General features: G+C 47.5%; 1 protein-coding gene across 1 annotated transcript; it reads left to right on the plus strand.

Moving 5' to 3' along the window:
• Positions 1-8,062: 8,062 nt before the first annotated feature.
• Positions 8,063-13,771, plus strand: LOC137345772 (probable G-protein coupled receptor 139; the record flags this gene model as incomplete). Its single annotated transcript, XM_068009028.1, has 4 exons — positions 8,063-8,134; positions 8,262-8,343; positions 8,621-8,798; positions 12,874-13,771. Coding segments are annotated over exons 1-4 (1,230 nt in total), but the record flags the coding sequence as incomplete, so codon positions are not given.
• Between the last annotated feature and the right edge of the window lie 10,085 nt (positions 13,772-23,856).

Here is a 23,856-nt window from a genome sequence, read left to right on the forward strand (position 1 = left end):
ATGAAAGAACTCACCCTTGTCTGCTGCTCAGATCATGGCACCTATGTGATGGAATATAGGTATAATAGGCTTAATGAGGTAGAATTTAGAAATTGTTAAAATATTATACCTTTTAGAATTAAAGATTGAATAAATGGCCAGGTTTTCAAGACTCACTGACATTCCCCTTTAAGGAGGTAGAGTTAAAAAAAAATTCAAGGTCCCTATTATGAACCAGAAACAAGTTGGAAAATCCATTTGTGTCTCTGTTATCAGGGGCTTGGAAGATAAACAGACTCATTGAAATATCCTGTGTGACATCAGTAAGAGGTAGCAATAAACTTAATTGGCGTGTGTGGTTGTGCAGAAAGGTCAGCTCTGAAGGTTGCTTTGGAGTGCCATGGAAATGGCAATTACAGATAATAAAACAATAAATGGAATGGACTTACAGGAACAAGAGGTCACGTAAACACAATTATAAACATTTTGACCAGATAAATGCTCATAACTTCAAGAGCAAGAAAATTCCAGTAAAACATTCAGTGGAGATGGTAGTTAAAGATATGGATTTTAAAAGCAGGATAAACACACACAGGAAGGTAAGATCTATTTGCTGAAAGTCAGATGATACTTCAGAAACAGTATAAAAATGAGAGGTTTTGAAGCACCAATTAGAAGTGTTGAATCTTCAAAAATGCATCTCAACTATGGGGAACTTAAGGTAAAAAGTTTACTTTAAATTTTGATGGATATTCTAAAATATATTTGCTGTAACATTAACAAGGTTAAACTTTTGGGTTCCATGTTAGAAATAAGATTATGTGTTACATCTTTTAATAATATTTGATATTGTGATATGCTTATCTATTTGGAAGTGTATTGCATGTTCAATTCTTTAATAAATCTATAAAAGTTAATAAATCGTCTCATGTAGCATTCTGGATGCAACTACAAAGAACTCCCTCTCTCTGTCTCTTTAAGTGGAGAGATACGTATTGAAGAGAGTTCTCAGGTCCTTATAATATCTGGGATATTTATATCTTAGCCATAATTATTAAAAATATGTTATCCGAAAGATGATAAATTTGAAATGAGAGTTCAGGGCCAACATGCTCCCGTAAAGGTGAAGGGAATGCTGGATGTCAAGGGACATCGAGGATTGAATAAGGAAAAAGAGGGAGGTTTATGGCAGATTCAGAGGGCTGAAAACAGCAGACGCCCATGAGGAGTATAGAAAGTGTAAGGGGGGGGGGGGGGGGTAGTTAAAAAAGTAATTAGGAGAGCAAAGAGGGGGAATGAAAAAACACTGGCGGGCAAGATAAAGGAAAATTCCAAGGCATTTTATAAGTATATTAAGGGCAAGAGGATAACCAGGGAAAGAGTCGGGCCCATTAGGGACCAGAGTGGCAATGTGTGTTTGGAACCGGAGGACGTAGATGAGGTTTTCGATGATTACGTTTCATCGGTGTTCAGTATGGAGAAGGAAGATATGGATGTAGAGATCAGGGAGGGAGATTGTGATATACTTGAATGAATTAGCATTTAAAGGGAAGACGTATTAACAGTTTTAGCGGGCTTAGAAGTGGATAAATTCGCAGGCCCAGATGAGATGTATCCCAGGCTGTTATGTGAGGCAAGGGAGGAGATAGCAGAGGCTCTGCCACAAATGTTCAAATCCTCTCTGGCCACAGGAGAGGTGCCAGAGGACTGGAGGACAGCGAATGTGATACCATTATTCAAGAAGGGTAATAGGGATAAACCAGGTAATTACAGGCCAGTGAGTCTAACATGCGTAGTAAGGAAACTATTGGAAAACGTTCTGAGGGACAGGATTAATCTCCACTTGGAGAGGCAGGGGTTAATCACGGATAGAGAGCATGGCTTTGTCAGGGGGTGATCATGTCTAACAAATCTGATTACATTTTTCGAGCAGGTGACTATGTGTGCAGTTGGGGGTAAAGCAGTTGATGTGGTCTACATAGACATCAGTAAGGCTTTTGATAAGGTCCCACATAGAAGATTGGTTAAGAAGGTAAGAGTCCATGGGATCCAGGCAATTTGGCAAATTGGATCCAAAATTGGCTTAGTGGCAGGAGGCAGAGGATTGTTTCTGCAATTGGAAGCCTGTGACCAGTGGTGTACCGCAGGGATCGGTGCTGGGACCCTTGCTGTTTGTAGTGTACATTAATGATTTAGATGTGAATAGAGGATGGTATGATCACTAAGTTCGCAGATGACACGAAAATTGGTGGTGTTGTAAATAGTGAGGAGAATATAGATGGGCTGATAAGATTGGCAGAGCAGTGGCAATTTTGCGAGGACTAACAAGGCAAGGGAATATACAGTGGATGGTTGGATCCTAGGAAGTACAGAGAGTCAGAGGGACCTTGGTGTACTTATCCATAGATCACTGAAGGCAGCAGCACAGGTAGAAAAGGTGGTTTGGAAGGCATATGGGATACTTACCTTTATTAGCTGAGGCATAGACTATAAGAGCAGGGAGGTTATGATGAAGCTGCATAAAATGCTAGTTCGGCTGCAGCTGGAGTACTGTGTACATTTCTGGTCGCCACACTATAGGCAGGATGTGATTGCACTGGAGAGGGTGCAGAGGAGATTCACCAGGACATTGCCTGGGCTGGAGCATTTCAGCTATGAAGAGAGACTGGATAGGCTAGGGTTGTTTTTCTTACACAGAGAAGGCTGAGGGAGGACCTGATTAAGGTATACAAAATTATGAAGGGCATAGATAGGGTAGATAGGAAGAAGCTTTTTCCCTTAGTGGAGGGGTCGATAACCAGAGGCCAGAGGTTGAAGATAAGGGGCAGGGGATTTAGATGAGATTCAAAGAAAAAATTTTCACCCAGAGGGTGGTTGGATTCTGGAACGCACTGCCTGAAGGGGTGGTAGAGGCAGGAACCCTCACAACATTAAGAAGTATTAAAATGAGCACTTGAAGCGCCATAGCATACAAGGCTTCAGGCCAAGTACCAGAAAATGGGATCAGAATAGTTAGGTGCTTGATGGCCAGAACGGACATGATGGGCTGAAGGGCCTGTTTCTGTGCTGTAGAACTCTATGACTCCATGACTCTGATGGTTTTTTTCCTTTGAGGGAAAGCTAGTGCAATTCTTTGGACCCAAATAAGTGGCAATGTGAACTTGTCTGGTTTGAACTTCATTCTAGGAGATTCATGGGGATGTCCTACTAATTTTGTTTAGTCCTGATCAGGGGTTAAAGTCATAAATCACTTAATCAAAACGTTGTCTTGTTGTTAACAGAATCCTGTACTTATATGTCAGTCTTTAATGTATATTTTAGATTTATAAGTATGGAAGGAATGTTTTCTGACCATGGTATTAAGACTCCAATTTAAGAATCCAGAGACGGCTAACTCTTGTTCACGTTTTTTTTAATTGATTCATGGGATGTGGTCGTCGCTGGCCAAGCCAGCATTTATTGCCCATCCCTAATTGCCCTTGAGATGCTGCCTTCTTGAACCACTGCAGTCCATTTGGGGTAGGTACGCCCACAGTGCTGTTCGGAAGGGAGTTCCAGGATTTTGACCCAGCGACAGTGAAGGAAAGGCGATACAGTTCCAAGTCAGGATGGTGTGTGACTTGGAGGAACTTGCAGGTGGTGGTGTTCCCATGCTTCTGCTGCCCTTGTCCTTTCTATTTGGTAGAGGTCGCGGGTTTGGAAGGTGCTATCTAAGGAGCCTCGGTGCATTACTGCAGTGCATCTTGTAGATGTTGCACACTGCTGCCACTGTGTGTCAATGGTGGAGGGAGTGAATGTTTGTACATGGGGTGCCATCAAGCGGGCTGCTTTGTCCTGGATGGTGTCGAACTTCTTGAGTGTTGTTGGAGCTGCACCTATCCAGGCAAGTGGAGAGTATTCCATCACACTCCTGACTTGTGCCTTGTAGATAGTAGACAGGTTTGTAGATCTTAAATCAGAACTTCCTCATTCTACTTTTGAGTTTTGGAAATTTCCTTTAAAGTTCCCTTTCAATCCTAATTGAGATTAGTTCCTGATGTATTTTAATTCCTAGTTCAGGTTCTGTTCAGATATAATGTCTAATGAAGAAGGAATTGGCTTAATTTTCCCGTTGGCTGATCCAGCAACTTGTTTTAGTAGATTACAGAATCCCATTCCACTGCCTCAGGTAGATCAGGTGGTTGTCTTTGAGATCGATCATTTTGATGCTGATGATTCAGTTAGAGCTCATGGTACTATTGTGACTGACCCCCAGGAGGAAGGGATAACACGTATTCAGTGGGACAATCAGACTGATACCCCAGACCCACAACATTCCTTAATGATAAAGTGCATTACTGCACAATTGGGTGGCCTAATGACTGGTGCATGACAGGGTGGGGTATCCATTATAGAATTGTAGGTGCTGGGTCTCCCTACGTATATGGTGGCCATGGGTTGTGGATTAGATGGCTTCCTCACAATGAGGTTCGTGATCAGAATTTGCAGGAGGATTATAGACAGCTACTGGTACATCACCTTCAAATGAAACAGGCACTTCTCCAGGCTTTTACTAATGATAGTGCTGTAGACTTTCCTCTGTCTGTGGACAGCCAGTGCAGTCTCAAAATACACACTTGGAAATGTGAACTTTAACTCTATATATGACATGTGTGGCAAGCCCAGTCCAAGCAACCAAGATAAAACAAGATGGATTTTAAACAACCTTGACAGACTTGACACATGTTGTCAAGGCTGGTGTGCTGCACATTTACGGCAGCTCCTCTCCATGATGTTAAACCCTGATCTCGGTCCCCCAATTAACAAGTGCAACAGCTGGATACAAATATATTCCTACCTCCTGACTGCAACTCGGGGAGGGCATGTAATGGGCTCAATCAAAGAAATCCTTCAAAGTACTGTTTGGTCGAATGTTTTGGTCGCCGCCAATCAATTAGGTAAGTAGCTTACACATGGCAACTGGGAAATTGTTCACGGTTGTCTGGCTGACCAGTATCAGAATTCTACACTTAGTCTAGCCTGTGAAGGGGCTTTGTCTGATTATCCTGATGACCAGCAGAGGTGGAATCATGTTGAACGCATCATCTGGACGCTGACACAGGCTGAGGAGGAGGCCCTGGAACTGGCAGCGGTGCATGTGGACTGTGCAGTCGATGACATTGAGCTGGGGGTCCTGGGTGTATATACAGCCATTTGATAGACACAATGATAACTGTGAAAATCGTACTGTTCGAGACAATGCAGTCATAATCATTACAGAACCACCATAAATACTGACAGTGTAATATTCTCATTGCATCATGCAGGTCAACGCCTTGGTGGCCCAGGATACCTCCTGCACCTCAGAGGAAACAGCATCCCATGACACTCCCGCACCTTCCACCATCACAGATACAGTCACCTCGGTGGAAATGCGATCGTCTCTAGAGTGTGGGTCACAAGCTGGTGAGAGCACTGTCCATGTAACTGACTGAGACTGAGACAGCCGAGGCCCCTGACAGTCAGAGGACTGTGAATTGCCAGACCCATGCTGAGCCCCTTGTGACCCTCTGTTGTGGACAGCACAGGGCATCCTGGAACTGCAGCAGCAGTCCTGGCAATATCTGGTGCAGATGTCACAGGCCGTGCGCAGTCTTGACCAGATGATGGGGGAGTCCATCCAGGCCATGACAGTTGCTGTTTCCCAGGCATTTGAGCACATGGCGTCATCCATGGAGAGGACGGTGGCCCTCCTGGAGAGCCAGACTCCAATAATCCGCACTGACCTGCAATCCCTCGCTGAGGCCATCAGATCCTCAAATCAGTGGCAAGGCGAGAGGGACCAGGGGAATGGAGACTGTCCCTGCCTCTGGTCCTTCCCAGGAGAGCAGAGGGTTCAAATGAGTCCGGAGATGGGGGAGGCGAGCCTGCACACCATACCTGGGGTCACCTCTCAAGATGATTCCAATGTGGACACCGGCCCCTCCGTCCCTCCGCCGGTGGTTCAAGCTCCAGCAGCCATGATGTCTGAGGAGAGTTCTGCACTGATGCAGGATTCCCCAAACCAGCCGGGGCCCTCCAGGCCTCGTACATACAGAGGACAACCACCAAGGTCATCCACAACCAAAGGGCAATCAGATCAGCAGTCTTCCTCCAGTCAGGCAGCTGGTGCAGAGGTGGCACCGCAAAGGAGAACCCGCAAACGTTTAAAAAAAACACCATGGCACAAATGAGTCTGCACGGGTGAGACTACACTGTAAAACGCTCAGGCACTAAATGTTCTTCACTAACGTGTGTCATTGTTATTGTGTGAATGAAGTGTGCCAGCATGTACCGATCATGTCTCCTCCCTTTACATCATTGGCCTTTCAGAACTGCCAATGTATGGAATAACACCATTGCCATGTCAGTATTACTCATTTGTGTCTCCACAGATGCACTAACTTTGACAATGACTCAGTCTGCTGCTGCCAGTAATGGTGGAGACAAAGATGTTGCAGATGCTGATTACTGCACAACAGGTGAAGAAGGGTGCTGTGTGACTTGCAGAGCACATGGTGGTTTCCGTGGAGAGGAGAACGGTTGATCAATAAGGCATTGCCGTGCATACCTTGTTTGCTGCTCGTCCTGCATGCGGTGCCTGGATGCTCTCTGTCCTCCCATGCACCTTTCCTGCTGGAGGTCCTCAGTTTCTTCATCGTCCGAGGATGAGTCCTGCTGACATCTCTCCTCATCCTGCAAGGCCTCCCCCTTATAGAGTGCGTAGCTGTGCAGAGCACAGAAAATAAGAATGATACAAGCTGCCCAATCTATCCAGGCAGTGGAAGTGCACTTTCAGCATGCCGATTGCCTGCTCAATGGTGGCTCTTGTAGCTCTGTGGCTGATGTTGTATCTCTCCTCTGCAGCAGTGATGGGGTTTATCACTGATGTCAGGAGCCATGTCTATAAGGGGTAGCTCTTGTCTCCAAGAAGCCACCTCTCCACCTGAGCCAGTTCAGTGAACAGCTGGGACTGGCGCAGGATGAAGGTGTCATGGCAGCTGCCTGGAAAACAGGCATAGATTTGCATAAAACACTTACTGTGATCACATACTAGCTGCATCTTGAGCAAGTGGAAGTCCTTTTGGCTGAGGTATGCAGCTGGTCACCTGGCGGGAGCCTTGATGGCCACATGGGTGCAGTCTATGACTCGTTGCACCTGTGATCATCCCACAATGCAGCCAAATCCAATGGCCCTCTGGTCCTGGCTCTCAGGGTCCATCCTGAAGTGGACAGAGTCACCTCCGGTACAGGGCATCAGTGACCTCCCTGATACAGCGGTGCACTGCTGACTGAGTGACTCCACAAACATGACCGGTGGGTCACTGAAATGATGCAGAGGCGTAAAAGTTAAAAGCCGCCGTCACTTTGTGGGCCACAGGCATCGGATGTCCACTGAACCCCATCAGCTGCAGATCATCGTTGAGCAGGACACAGAGATGTGTCACTGCCTCTCTGGACATCTAGAGTCGCCTCTGACACTGGCACTCAGACATCTGCAGGTATTTCATGTGGGACCTGTAGATGCGCGGAGATCGATAGTGCCAAGTTCACATTGGGGGCTGCTGCTGCTCTCAATTGGGACCCTCTACGTGGGCTGCACCTGCCTCTTGGTTTTGCCTGTGGATCCTCATGACAAGCTGATCAATGAATATAGGGTGTGCCATCCCCATCTCCAAGCTGCAATTTAACTCCATCCCTTCACTTCTTCGAAGGTACCTAACAAGAAGAGATTGATGTTGACTGGTAGATCAGGTGCTTTCATGTATCAACTATGTGGTGTTGCATTGCCCGTCTTAGTTTCCACCAAGAGTGGCACAGTATGACCACAATCTGATAGTAGCAGATGCATCAATTGGCCCAGCAGCCACATCTTTTACACACCTACCGTTTATGGCACCCTCACCACACACAGGGTTCCCAGAGTGCCATTGCTCCTGCACTCTCACAAACATTCAAAGGTGCAGAGTGCCGCTCTTTACGGAGTTCAGATGCATAGTTGTTCCTTCATGCCTGCAAAGTCGTGCCACCTTTAAAACACTCCCCCACTCACCTCCCTACACTTATGCAACGTTGTGCCCCCAGTAATATCATCTCTGCTCCGATATCCCTACACGAATGCAGAGTTGTGCGCCCGGTACTGCCATCCCCCTCCCAACTCCGTACACACGCCTGCAGAGTTGACACCTGTCTCGCAAGACGAACCGTCACAAGCTCTGAGCACTGCAACTTCTGTCCCGTTTGTTTTTTTCAATTGGGAACAGGAACGGCACGAGAGAGAAACCCGTTTACTGGAATTTGCGAAATTGTTGACAAAGAGGCAGCTGGATGCAGAATGCACCAGGGGTAAGCAGCGTTTTGAATATTGAACAAGAAATGCTGGAAATACTCAGTAGGTCTGGCAGTATCTGTGGAGAGAGAAGCAGAGTTAATGTTTCAGTCAGTGACCCTTCTTCAGAACTCTGGTGAACTCTGAAGAAGGGTCACTGACCTGAAATATTAACTCTGCTTCTCTCTCCACAGATACTGCCAGACCTGCTGAGTTTTTCCAGCATTTCTTGTTTTTATTTCAGATTTCCAGCATCCGCAGTATTTTACTTTTATCTTTAAATATTGAAATTAGGCTCCCGTTGCCGAGTGGCACGGGCACCGGCCCGAGGCCTCACCACTGCTGGTAATATGGGCCCAGGCCTTCCCAGCATCGGGGACTGTGGCGGGCCTCTCCCAGAGGAATTTTCCAGGATCATTCCCGCCGCCAGTGAATCCAGAAGTCCATTGGGTCAGACCACAAAAAACAGGAGGTGTGAATTCCACAATTGGTTTTAGAATTAGAATTAGAATTAGAATTAGAACATTACAGCGCAGTACAGGCCCTTCGGCCCTCGATGTTGCGCCGATTATCTGACCTACACTATTCCATTTTCATCCATATGTCTATCCAATGACCACTTAAATGCCCTTAAAGTTGGCGAGTCTACTACTGCTGCAGGCAGGGCGTTCCACGCCCCTACTACTCTCTGCGTAAAGAAACTACCTCTGACATCTGTCCTATATCTTTCACCCCTCAACTTAAAGCTATGTCCCCTCGTGTTTGCCATCATCATCCGAGGAAAAAGACTCTCACTATCCACCCTATCTCACCCTCTGATTATCTTGTATGTCTCTATTAAGTCACCTTTTGTCTTGGTTTTGTCTCTTCAGGTGAAGCACTTCACCCATGGTCATTCAATTAGGAACTTTCCAAAGGAGTGAGATAATTCTGAGTCCAGACCAAAATTGCAAAAGTCACCTGACCATCGGCAGCCATCATATGGAGCCTTTTCATGTCCATTGTGGTTCATTTAAAAAGAAAATTCAGTTCCAGAACATTTTGAATACAGTCCATGTTTAAAGCTATGAACAGGACATAACTTTACTGGACATGGCAGTCTTGAAGTTTTACATTGAATTTATTATCTATTATTTGACAGTTTAGTTCCTCCCCTCAGTTATATCACTCCCTTCTTCAGGCTCTGAATCCTCATCCACTGGGTCATTCTGGCCCCGACTGTCCCACAACACACGAGACTTCCTTCCTTCTGAGCTCGGAGCTGTGCTGCAGAATTCCATTGACATTTCTGTCCATGTCAGTCTGCTCCTCTCTGCTCCAAAGTCCAGTAAACCTGGGCTCTCCTTAAACTCACAGTGGATGGGATCTTGAAGACAGACACCATGAGGCCGTTTCCCAGCCAGTTTCCCTCCACCATCTCCTGCTGGGACATTCCAAGAGTCACATTTGGAATGGATTCATTTTGTTTTATTCGCTCACCATTCCCACCGGAATTCCTCTCTTCCTCATCAGCTCTGGTCTGGCAATGAAAACCCTCACAGATTCCTGATCCTGATCCCTGTGCAAGGTTCCTCTTGTAAAGTGTCGATGTGTGGACCTCGGGTGTAAACATTGGGATATTCCACAATCAAATGTTCTCACTATGGGAGCTGTATGCATCCTAGCTATGCTGCCTTTGTGTAGGATACGTGGACCATTCTTTGTTCCAATTCTACTCAGCTCCCCTCCTTCACATATTTTCCTGATACTTTGATGACTGTGCTGGTGTCATTTCCTTCTTTTGCCTTGAACTGGAAAATTACATCAACTTTGCTTCTAATTTCCACTTCTCCCTCGTCTTCACATGGTCCGTCTCTGACACTTCCCTTCCCTTCCTCGACTTCTCCACCTCCACTTCAGGGATTGGTTGTCCACCAATATCTACTATAATCCCACCGACTCCCACAGCTACGTTGATTATACTTCCTCCCACCCGACTTCCTGGAAAGACTCTGTTCCATTCTCCCAGTTTCTCCACGTCCGTTCCATCTGTTTTGACGATGCTACCTTCCACATCAGTGCTTCTGAAATGTCTTCATTATTCCTCATTCGAGGTTTCCCCTCCACTGTGGTTAACAGCGTCCTCGACTTCCCATTTCTCATGTTACTGCCTTCACCCCTTCCCTCCCTGCCAGAACCACGATAAGGTTCCCCTTGTCCTCACCTTCTACCCCACCAGCCTCCACATTCAACACATCCTCCAACATTTCTATCACATCCAGCTAAGTCCAACACCAAACATATATTCTGTTCCCCTCCCTTCCCCCCATTCATTGTGATACCCTGATCCACTCCTCAATCACCCCCAACATCAGCTTCTCTTCCCCAGGCACCTTCCCGTGCAAGCACAGGAGGTGTGACACCTGCCCTTTTACCTCCTCCCTTCCCACTGTCCAAGGCCCCAAACACTCCTTCCAGGTGAAACAGTGATTTACTTGAACTTCTTTCAATTTATTAACAGTATTCACTGCTCACGATGGAATCTCCTGGACATTGGGAGAGGAGCAAACACAGATTGAGTGATTGCTTTGCTGAACTCCTCCGTTCAGTCTGCAAGTGTGACCCTGAGCTTCTGGTCACATCATTTTAATTCTTCATCCCACTCCCACTCTGACCTCTCTATCTCTGACCTCCTACACTCTTCTACTGAAGCTCAATGAGGAACTGTATTTTTTGATGAGTCATTTTATTGCCTCTTAGACTCAACACTGAGTATAAAAGCTTCAGATTATAACTGTTGCTCCCACTTTCTGGGATGGCCTTTCCTGGTAATGGAGGATGGCTACACCAGAGTCACTGGGAGTGGAGGGGGTCTGGGCTGGTGCTTGGGGTGGGGATCCCCTATTAGTACACAGCCGGCAGGCTGGTCCACACCCCTGGGGTGCACCCACCATTCTCCATCACTTTTCCAGGCCAGTGGAGCTTTCTCCTCTTTGCCAGATTTTCCATGCTCCCCTCCCCCTCTGTTATTCTGCTGTAACCATTTACACCTCATCTGGACCCATCCTCTGTTTCTTTAATTGTCCCATTCACCTTGCACCATCATCCCTTTTATCATTGAATCACTCCTGCCCTCCACCCGATCACAGACCTTCCCTTTTGTTCTTTCCTCCCTCCCCCTTTACCCCACTTTTTACTGACTACATGATGGTTTTAAACTGTTAATCTCTAATATCTTCCAGTTCTGATTAAAGCCTATCAGCCTGAAACATTAACTTTGTTTCTCTCTCCACAGATGCTGCCTGACCTGCTGAGTGTTTTCAACATTCTCCTATTTTTAACAGATTTACAGCAGTTTCAGTATTTTGTTTTGACTCCAATGTTTATTCCTGGATATTAACAGGGGTGAGTGACATAGGTGGGGAGCGGAGTTTCAGTGTTTTAACTCCACAGACTGCCTCTTTTAACCTTGACAGGTTCCCCGCCCTGAAGGCAGCCTGATTGACAGGCTTGGCTTCCAGTCAGGCAGGGCGGACTCTGGAGCAGGCCTCAGGACCAGGGCAGTCTAAATGCTGACCCCGGTGTTTTGGGGGAGATCCCTGATATCGTGGGATGTCCAATCACCATCTCCAGAGGGAGAGAGTGGTGACACCTCTAATAGCTGGTCTGTTGATCCCGAAACCACGGGGAAGAGTCTCCTATCCTGCGGTGAGGTCCGAGTCTGCGGAGGAGAATTGGGAGGGGAGGGGGTGGATGTGTGTCTGATTCTTAACCCCGGGGAGGTGTCTCCTAACCTGGAGCTTGCCCCAAATCCCCTTCGGGGGAACGAGCGGGGCGTGTGTCTGATCCAAGACAGAATGGGGGGACCTGATTTTCTGGGGGTTCTGAACGAAGGTGGTCTGTTCCCAGGAATTGGGGCTCTGAGACTGTGGGGGGGATCCCATCAAGGGAGGAGAGTCTGATCCTTGGGACGGGGGTACAATCCCAGTGGTGGTGGTGGGTTCCAATCCCGGGGATGGTGAGACCCGATCCCTGGGGTTATGCTCTTATCCTTTTGGGGGTAGTGCGGTCTGATCCATAATGGGGTGGGGGGTGTGGTTCCTATCGGTGGGGGTGCAGTCCGATCCTGTGGAGTGGTGGGGTCCTTTTGTGATGAAGATGTGGTGTGGTCCCAGGCTGCAGGGGATGATCCGAGGGAGCGGTCCAATGCCGGAAGGAACATCTGTTCCTATCGCCAATCACAGGTGTCTTTGTCTGTGGGTGGGGTATAACGGGGAAACCCGGGCGGACAGAGTTAAACTTGTAAAACAGATTAAATCAGAGACTTCCAGCCTCGTTCAAACATTTAAATTACCAACCTGCCTCCTGGGAGCGGTTGTCTGTCGTCCCCTTTCCTGACTCCGTTAAACCTGGAAGTGGGCGAATCGAAGATTGGTGGGGGTTTGGGTTGAGTTTTTAAATTTAATTTAACCTCTGACCCCCCCCACCAACTCCCCCATTTTTGGTACTAAAACCCTGCCCTTTCTGTCTGGGTCAGACACGGAGAATGTTTGATCAGTAATTTCCAGTCTCTTTTCCCTTCTCTCTCTTACAGTTAATTTACTGGCGATTGTGATCCTGTCCCGGGGAAAGTGCGGCCTCTCCACCTGCACCACTCGCTACCTGGTGGCCATGGCAACAGCGGATCTACTGGTCATCATCACTGAGGTCATTCTGTTGCAGATCAATTATTATTATTTTCCAGTGTCCTTCCTGGACATCACCCCTGTGTGTAGTGTTATCCATGCCCTGATTCGTGCAGCCATAGACTGTTCTGTCTGGTTCACCGTCACTTTCACCTTTGATCGATTTGTGGCCATTTGTTGCCAGAAGCTGAAAACAAAATATTGCACCGAGAAAACTGCGGCTGTGGTTCTAGCAACAACCTGCATTCTGCTCTGTTCAAAAAACATCCCCATCTACTTTAGATATGAACCCGGAGAGATAATCGACAATGTACCGTGGTTCTGTTACATAAAGCAAAGCTATTATACTGAGCCCGGATGGGTGGTATTTCGAAAGTTTGTGAAGGTTTTGACCCCATTGATTCCATTTGCTTTAATCCTATTGCTCAACGCTCTGACAGTCAGACACATTTTAGTGGCCAGTCAAGTCCGTAAGGGACTGAGGGGTCAGAGCAAGGGAGAGAATCACAGTGACCCAGAGATGGACAGCAGAAGGAAGTCTGTGATTTTACTCTTCACCATATCCGGCAACTTCATACTTCTGTGGTTGGTGTACGTTTTATATTATTTTGGAATCGCATATCACTTCGATTCTGATTCTAATTATATATTTAAAGAAGTCGGATGGATGCTGTCGAATTTAAGTTGCTGCACAAACACATTTATTTATGTGGTGACTCAGTCCAAGTTCAGAGAGCAGGTCAAGAGTGCAGTGAAATATCCAGTTACATCAATTATTCAATTAATGAAGAAACAAAACAACTGAGAGCAGCCCAGAGGCAGGTCCCAGTGTTTCCAGTCCATGAATGGAATATTTATCCCCAGACTTCCATCAACTGAATGACAGCAGGAATCGCTGGGAATGTGAAAATACCCACAGCGGTGGGAGTGGGGGCTGGAAGAGACTAACACCACCCCCTGCAGGACAGGAGGGGAAACAGCAGCCATAATCTCACCTTCGTCTCCACTGGTACGATTCTGAGCTCCTCACATCTGCAACAAAATCAAAAACATTCTCACAAAATCCAAAATGCTGCAGATGCTGGAAATCTTCTGGAATGAATGATTTTTTTTCTGGAGACACTTTATTGAGTCCGTTTCCTTTCGATTCCCCCCACCTGGTCACTGCGGTCTCCCTTTCTCTCTCTCTCTCTGAGTCAGACGGTGTTGTGTGTGTGGGGGGATTTGCATCAGGACAAGCTGAGGGACTAGGATAGGGAGTCGGGACCTGGGGTGAGGGAGTGGGGTCAGGCTCGGCACAGGAGCCGGCAGCCCCGGGGCCTCAGCTTCGCTGTGCTCGGATGGACGGGGCCGAGTCCCTTCCTGGCTCTCATGTTAGCTGATATCGTTAACAGTTCAGTCTCCTCAGGTTCTGTCCCTCTCTTTTTCAAATCTCCAGTTATCACCTTTCTCCGAAAAAAACTCTTGACCCGCTCTGGCCTTGCAAACTAACGCCCCATCTCCAAACACCCTTTCTTCTCGAAAGCCCTTGAATTTGTTGTCACCTCCCAAATCCATGGCCATCTTTCCCGGAACACCATGTTTGAATCCTCCAATCAGGTTTCTGCCCCTGTCACCGTACTGAAACAGCTCTGATCAAAGTCACAAATGACATCCTCTGTGACTTTTAGTTTAGTTTAGTTTAGAGATACAGCACGGAAACAGGCCCGTCGGCCCACCGAGTCCGTGCCGACCATCAACCACCCATTTATACTAATCCTACACTAATCCCATATTCCTACCACATCCCCACCTGTCCCTATATTTTCCTACCACCTACCTATACTAGGAGCAATTTATAATGGCCAATTTACCAATCAACCTGCAAGTCTTTTTTGGCTGTGGGAGGAAACCCACGCAGACACAGGGAAAACTTGCAAACTCCACACAGGCAGTACCCAGAATTGAACCCGGGTCGCTGGAGCTGTGAGGCTGCAGTGCTAACCACTGCGCCACTGTGCCGCCCAAGGTAAAATTTCCCTCCTCGTCCTTCTCGACCTGTCTGCAGCCTTTGACATGGTTGACCACACCATCCTCCTCCAATGCCTCTGCACTGTCATCCAGCTGGGTGGGACTGCTCTCACCTGGTTCCATACTTATCTATCTAATCATAGTCAGAGAATCACTTGCAATGGCTTCTCTTCCTGCTCCCACCGTTACCTCTGGTGTCCTCCAATGATCTATCCTCGGTCCCCTCCTATTTCTCATCGACATGCTGCCCCTCAGTCACATCATCTGAAAACACACTGTTAATTTTCTCATGTACACTGACAACATCCAGCTCTACCTCACCACCACCTCTCTCGACTCCTCCACTGTTGATAAATTATTAAACTGCTTATCTGACATCCAGCACGGGGAGGGCAGAAATTTCCTCCATTTAAGTATCGGGAAGGCAGAAGCCTTTCTCTTCGGTGCTGCTAAAAACTCTGTTCTCAAGCCACTGACTCCATCCATCTCCCTGGCAACTGTCTGAGGCTCAACCAGACCGTTCACAACCTGAGATGAGCTTCTGAGCTCATATTCACTCCATCACTAAGACCGCCTATTTCAACCTCTGTAACATCTCCCGACTCCACCCCTGCCTCAGCTCATCTGCTGAAACCCTCATCCATTTCTTTGTTACCTCTATACTCGACTATTCTAATGCATTTCTGGCTGGTCTCCCACATTCTGTCCTCCTTAAACTTGAGGTCATTCAAAACTCTGCTGCCCATGTTTTAACTCACATCAAACCCCATTCACCCATCACCCCCTGTGCTTGCTGCCTTACATTGGATCCCAGTTCAGCAATGCCTCGATTTTAAAATTCTCATCCTTGCTTTTAAATCCCTCCATTACCTCAACCCTCCCTCTTTCTATAACCTCCTCCAGCCCCTACACCCCTCCCTATCTCTGTAACCTCCTTAATCCCAGTGTTGACCTACTGAACGTCTCCAAATACTTCTACACCATCTCCAACCTGGAAATCCAGGAGCGGTAATTGCTCCTCTCTGTCTCTCTTTCCCCGTGTCTCCCTCATTCTCTCTCCCTCTTTCTGTCTTTTGCTCACTTTCCCTTTCAGTCTCACTGTTATTCTCAATCTCTCGTTTCTCACCTCCCTTTACCCTCCCAACCTCTCGCCAACCCTCTCTCACTCTTCCCTCTCTCAGTTACACTCTCTGTCAGTTGCTTTTTGTGATGCTCATCCTCCGCGGTAGATCTCGAGTGAACAGACGAACACCACATGCTTATTGATCATTGTGTGTATCATACACTCAACAGCTCGTGGCTCCCTCTGTTCCCGTGTCTCCCTCCGTTCCCGTGTCTCCCTCCATTCCCATGTCTCCCTTCCTCCCCGAACCAACCTCCGACCCGTGACTCTCATTGTCCCCCTGTCTCCCTCCATCCCCATGCCAACCTCCCTCTTCATGGCAACCTCCTACCCCATGTCTCCCTCTGTCCCTGTGTCTCCCTCTCTCCCTACGTCTCCCTCTGTCTCTCCATCTGTCTTTGTATCTTGCTCACTGACTCTGTCTCTGTCTCTCTGATAGTGAAGAGTTTGTTAATGCCTGTCCTTCCATTAACAGTTTCTGATAAAGGGGAATCCTCATCCAGCTCCTCTGCCAGTGCCTGCGGTATGAATCGTGTTGATCAATAGTGTGAGCAGATCCTTCCCTGGCCTTCTAACTGGGCTATTACAGCTGGTGTATCTATTACAAAATCCTTTTGCCCTCCCCTCCTCCCCCCAGCAAACCCCAACCTCCTCCCCTTCCCCTCCCCCTCCCCTTCCCTCCTCCCAAGCCCCAAACTCCTCGTCCTCCTCACCAATCTCCCCTCCCTCCCTGCCGATCCCCCTCCCTCACACAGTCAGGAGCCGGGTCCTGAGGCGAGGACACTTGATGCAGGAGTTTTTATTGTAATCCAGTGTAAAGTGACGAGGCCTTTGCTGGATCTTAGGAGACTTTCCCGAGCTGGAAACACTGATTCTTTGATGCAGCAAATTGCAGTTCCAGAGAAATCTGTGCACAGGAAAATCAGACAAAGAAAATGGTCTCATTGCTGCCAACGCTGGGAGTTCCACAGTGACAGATATATTCACCAACACAAACCACTATTCACACAAAAACTACATCACACCTTGTGGGATTGGAAGAAAATAACTTCATCTCAATACAAAACAATCAATAAACGCACTAACACTGCGATCACTGCTCAGGATTATTCCCACATGGGACTGATGCAGCCTCCGTGGATAGACCAGGATAGGAGTGGGATTTCATAAGGAGGGGGTCGGGGGGGAAGTGATTACACAAAACCCCAGTGACCAGGATTACACAGCAACGCTCACTGAAGCCCAGGCTGTGGGACACTCGAAACTGCTCCTCACATTCCCTCAGGTCACGATGCACCGACAGAGAGGCCTGGTCCCTACTCACACAGAGGAGGGAGGAGGGAGGGAATGAGTGTTGCACTATCTGAGGTGCTGTCTCTAGGACGAAATGTTAAACCGAGGCCCCGTCTGCCGTCTCGGGTGGGTGTAAAAGATCCCACGGTCACTATTTGAAGAAGAGCAGGGGAGTTCTCCCCAGTGTCCTGACCAATATTTATCCCACAACCAACATCACTAAAACAGATTATCTGCTCATGATCACATTGCTATTTGTTGAAAAAGTCCTTCATTGACTGTAAAGCACTTTGGGACGTCCTGAGGTGATGAAAGGTTCTGTAGAAATCCAAGTCCTTTCTTTGTTTCTTTGTCCCAAAGCTGGACATGGGACGAGCGGCTGGTGATTGGAGAATGAATATTAGCAGCTGCCTCGGTGCTGCAGGGAGTCAGAGAGTCCAGTTCCCACTGACTGCCCATTCCTTCCGGGCTCTGAGATCCAGTCGAGCTGGCTGGGTGGCTGGGCTCAGGCTTCAGTTCCAGTTTGTCTTTCCCGGGACTGCGGGGGAGGGGAGTGTGTTTTAACGGAGACGTAGTAAATGCTGGATTCTCCATGCGCTCTTCACACCTTCCGGTGAGCGACCATGATGGTGGAAGTGGGTCAGAGAAGCGGGCAGCCGTTAGCAGCGGTTAGCAGTGCAGTCAGTGACAGCAGCACCCGGTGTAAGGTGGGCTCCCGGCCGGGGGATTGGGAGACACATCCTCCCACTTCCTTCCTGCACTGGACTTTCTCACACAGGAGGCCGGTGTAGGGAGCGGGGCAGAGACACCTCCCATTGTCCTCACACACTCCTCCATTCTCACACTGTGTCAGCAAGTTATCACACGCGCCCGCTGCAAGAGGCCAGAAAAAAGAAAGGTTCAGATCATTGAAAATCTCACCATGTTACAGATTGTTTCAACTGTCACCACTCCCAGTGTTTCACTTTTACAACATTTTATTATAAAAACATCCAGACACCAAGAATGTAATCATGAATAATCAGTGTAGATTCCAAAGGGAATACGGAAAGGTTCGGAAAGAAGTGAAGAAACAATTAGGGAAAGAAAGAGAAACTTCGGAATTAAATTATCACGGGATATAAAATGAATTAGTAAAGTATTCGTCTGACACATAAACAACAAATGGAAAATCAGGACAGGGATAGGGTCACTAATGGATAAACACGATAAACTCACAGGTAATGACAGTGAAATGGCAGAAATATGAAATAATTACTTTGCCTCGGGATTTACCATGGTGACTAATATAGTGGAAATGATATTATAGGAAGAAATCAAAAAGAAATGCTGTTAGAAAGGGAACTTGATAAACTAATCAAACTTAAAGTTGATAAAACCCCTAGTCCAGATGCATTGTCTCGGTGGATATTATATGAAGTTAGGAAGAGATAACAGAGTCTCCATTACAGAGATATAAGAATTCATTGGAATGAGAATTAGAAATTCATTCAAAGGACAGGCAGAGAGATCATGTGATTCCTATATTTAAAAAGGGTCATAGAACATGTCAAGAGAACAATAGACCAATGAGCTTAACATTAGTGGTAGGAAAGATAATGGAATCCTTACTCAAAGATATAATAGAAAAACATTCAGAAACTGAAACTATAATAAAGTGTGATCAGCACAGATTCCAAAAGTGAATGTCATTCTTGGCTAACTCTATTGAATTCTTTGAAGAAGCAATCGAAAGAGTAAAAAAGGGTAATGTAGTTGATGTAATAAATCTAGATTATAAGGTACCACAGAGCAGACTCATGATGGAAGTCAGAACAATGTGGAGTTAAGGGGAAGCAGCAGAATGGATAACAAGTTGGCTACGAAACAGCAATCAGAGAGCAGAGGTTAAAGCCAGTTACTCAGACTGGCAGAAGATGGGAAGTGAATTTCAACAAGGATTGATGTTGGGAGACTATCAGAGGGACAGTACTGAGGGAGTGCTGAACTTCAGAGGGGCAGTACTGAGGGAGTGCTGCACTGTCAGAGGGACAGTACTGAGGGAGTGCTGCACTGTTGGAGGGTCAGTACTGAGGGGGTGCTGTACTGTCAGTGGGTCAGTACTGAGGGAGTGCTGCACTGTCAGAGGGTCAGTACTGAGGGAATGCTGCACTGTCAGATGGGCAGTACTGAGGGAGTGCTGCACTGTCAGATGGGCAGTACTGAGGGTGTGCTACACTGTCAGAGGGTCAGTACTAAGGGTGTGCTGCACTCTCTGAGGGTCAGGACTGAAGGACCGTTGCACTGTCAGAGGGTCAGTACTAAGGGAGTGCTGCACTGTCAGAGGATCAGTACTGAGGGACCGCTGCACTGTCAGAGGGTCAGTACTGAGGGGGTGCTGTACTGTCAGTGGGTCAGTACTGAGGGAGTGCTGCACTGTCAGAGGGTCAGTACTGAGGGAATGCTGCACTGTCAGATGGGCAGTACTGAGGGAGTGCTGCACTGTCAGATGGGCAGTACTGAGGGTGTGCTACACTGTCAGAGGGTCAGTACTAAGGGTGTGCTGCACTCTCTGAGGGTCAGGACTGAAGGACCGTTGCACTGTCAGAGGGTCAGTACTAAGGGAGTGCTGCACTGTCAGAGGATCAGTACTGAGGGACCGCTGCACTGTCAGAGGGTCAGTACAGAGGGAGTGCTGCACTGTCAGAGGGTCAGAATCCAATTAATCCCACTTTCAAGTATTTATCCTAGTCCCTTTTGAAAGTTATTATTGAATCTGCTTCCACTGCCCTTTCAGGCAGAACATTCCAGATCACAACAACTCGCTGTGTATAAATAAAATTCTCCTCCTCTCCCCCTCTGGTTCTTTACTAATTCTCTTCAATCTGTGTCCTCTGGTCACGGACCCTCCTGCCATTGGAAACACTTTCTCCTTATTTACTCCATTAAAACCCTTCAGGATTTTGAAGCCTCTCTCAGTGTAATGTCGGAGTCAGTGAACAAGGTGGAATTGCTGACATGATGTAGAGGGTGAGGTTAGAATAGTCGTATGGGTTAAATGTGATGAAATCTCACTCGGACACGCACACAGATCCAGAGACAGCAGTGAGGTGGAGACTGATGTGTGAATGGAATGTTAACAGCTGGATGAACATCTGGAGAACAGCTGGGGAGGGTGAAAGGAGAATAAGCCTCTGTGTAATAAATATCTGAAGCAGATCAGGAAGTGAAGGTTGTGAGGGATATCTGTGGTCATTGCTGTGTGTGGAATGTCCCGAGATCAGGAAACAGAGAGTGACACTAATGGGCAGTGGGGGAGGGGTCTATGTGATTACTGACCCCCTTACGTATTAACCCTGCTCACTTACACATTAATCACACGTAGTGGGAACGTACTTACACACTAACCTCACACTCGCCTTACATGAGCACTTTAGTAACTCGACCTGGTCTCACCTCGAGCTGGTGGGAACACTCAGAGGATGCAGCATGTGAATCCCCCATGAGATCTTTGTTTGTGAGTTTGAGTGAGGTCGATCGCATGAACACTCCATGTGATGGGTTGTATTAGTGTGTTTATTAATAAAGATTGTTAATCAGACGTCTCTCTAACTCTTTGTGTTTCCGTTTCCCTCTCCAAGCCTCCCTGACACTGTAGCCAGTGGCTGTGAGTATGACCTATGCTCTCTGACCTGTGACCTGCTGACCCAGAGCCCATTTCTGTGTCCGGATCGAACCACTCCCCTCAAACCTCCCTCATCCCTCATTGACTGAGGAACAGGTGTAGGTGTGAACAGAGAGTAAGTGAGGAACAGTTGTAGGTGTGAACAGAGAGTGACCATAACTCCTCACACTGACTAGGAGTGACCATAACTCCCCACACTAACCGGGAGTGACCATAACTCCCCACACTGATCGGAAGTGACCATAACTCCCCACTCTGACCAGGAGTGACCATAATTCCCCACACTGACTGGGAGTGACCATAACTCCCCACACTGACCAGAAGTGCAATACTGGAGCAGGAACATGTGGAAACTGGGCCTTCAGCTGTCTATGTCCTAAGCTCTAAAATTCCGTCCCTAACCCTCTCTTCCTCTCCACCTCTCTCTCCCCCTCTAAGATGCTCCTTAAAACCTACCTCTTTGACTGAGCTATTGGTCCCTGTCCTAATATCTCCTCCCGTGTCTCAGTGTCAGTTTTTGTCTGATTGGTGATGAGGTGGAGATGAACAAGCTGTTTGTTTGTCTCTCGGAGCCTCTTGCAGTGGTGGACAGTCTCCACTCGATGTGTGTGTGTACACAGTACAGATGTTGTGTTCAGATTGTGTGGTGTTCTCCATCTGGGATTGATAATTACTGATTTCTCCTGACATGCCGCTGATCCAAAGCAGGGTCACACACGGCCAAGTATCTCATCACTCGAGGTCGCGAACCCAAAGCAAGGTAGGAGCTCGCAAACAATGTGACTGGATTAGAGCAGAAAGAGAAAGCACGAACTGACCCTCCAACAGTGCAGCAGTCCCTCAGCACAGACCCTCCGAGAGTGCAGCAGTCTCTCAATACTGACCTCCGACAGTGCAGCACTCCCTCAGTTCTGACAGTTTGACAGAGCTGCACTCCCTCAGTAATGCCCCTTCAACAGTGCAGCGCTCCCTCAATACTCACCCTCGGACAGGGCAGCTGGCCCTCAGTACTGACCCTCCGACAGTGCGGCATCCTCTCAGTACTGATTATCTGACAGTGCAGCACTCCCTCAGTACTGATCCTCCGACAGTGCAGCACTCCCTCAGTACTGACCCTCGGACAATGCAGCATTCCTTCAGTGCTGACCCTCGGGCAGTGCAGCACTCACTCAGTACTGATCCTCCGACAGTGCAGCACTCTCTCAGTACTGACCCTCTGAAAGCACAGCAAACCCTCAGTACTAACCTTCTGACAGTGAAGCTTTCCCACAGTACTGACCTTGTGACAGTGAAGCACTCCCTCAGTACTAATCCTCTGACATTGCAGCACTCCCTCAGTACGGACCCTTCGACAGTGCAGCACTCCCTCAGTACTGACCCTCTGACAGTCTCGCAACGTCAATCCTTGTGGGGAACATCACTTCCCACCTTTTGCCAGTCTGAGTAACTGGCTTTAACCTCTGCTCTCTGTTTACTGTTTCGAAGCCAACTTGTTATCCATTCTGCTGCTTGTCCCCTCATTCCACATGTTCTGACTCGAGTCATAAGTTTACAATGTTGTACCTGATCAAAATTTTAAAACGTTACATCGACGACATTATCCTTATTTACTCTTTCTGTTGCTTCTCAAAGAATTCAATACGGTTGGTCAAGCATGATCTTCCCTTTGGGAATCTATGTTGATCACACTTTATTATAGTTTTAGTTTCTGAATGTTTTTCTGTTCTATCTTTGAGTCAGGATTCCATTATCTTTCCAACCACTGATGTTAACCTCATTGGTCTGTTGTTCCCTGGACATATTCTATCACCATTTTTAAATATAGGAATCACATGATCTGTCTGCCTGTCCTCTTAATGAATTTCTAATTCCAATAAACTTTGATATCCATGCAATCGAGCCTCTGTTATCTCGACCCTGACTTTTTATAACATTCACAGATACAATCCATCTGGACCAGGGGTTTTATCCTGTCGAAGTTTGATCAGTTTATCAATTATCTCCTCCCTTTCTATCTTTATATCTTTTTGATTTCTTCCTCTAATGTCATCTCCATCTTGTTAGTCTCCCTGGTAAATCCCAAAGCAAAGTAATTATTTCATATTTCTGCCATTCCACTGTCATTACCTGTGAGTTTATCGTGTTTATTCCTTAGTAACCCTATCCCTGTCCTGACTTACCATTTGTTATTTATGTGTCTGTCGAATAAAATTTAATGATCTGAACCTTTCTTTTTTCTGGCCTCTTGCAGTGGGTGTGTGTGATAACTTGCTGACATGGTGTGAGAATGGAGGAGTGTGAGAGGACAATGGGAGGTGTCTCTGCCCCGCTCCCTACACCGGCCTCCTGTGTGAGAAAGTCCAGTGCAGGAAGGAAGTGGGAGGATGAGTCTCCCAATCCACCGGCCGGGACCCCACCTTACACCGGGTGCTGCTGTCACTGACTGCGCTGCTAACCGCTGCTAACGGCCGCCCACCGCTCTGACCCACTTCCAGCACCATGGTCGCTCACTGGAAGGTGTGAAGAGCACAGGAGAATCCAGTGTTTACTGCATTGCCGTTAAAACACGCTCCCCTCCCCCGCACTCCCGGGAAAGGCAACCTGGAACCGAGGCCTGAGCCCAGCCACCCAGCCAGCTCGACTGGATCTCAGGGCCTGGAAGGAATGGGCAGTCAGTGGGGACTGGACTCTCTGACTCCCCGCAGCACCGAGGCAGCTGCTAATATTCATTCTCCAATCGCCAGCCGCTCGTCCCATGTCCAGTTTTGGGACAAAG

The sequence above is a fragment of the Heterodontus francisci genome, chromosome 29 (assembly GCF_036365525.1).
Source record: "Heterodontus francisci isolate sHetFra1 chromosome 29, sHetFra1.hap1, whole genome shotgun sequence".
Taxonomy (NCBI): domain Eukaryota; kingdom Metazoa; phylum Chordata; class Chondrichthyes; order Heterodontiformes; family Heterodontidae; genus Heterodontus; species Heterodontus francisci.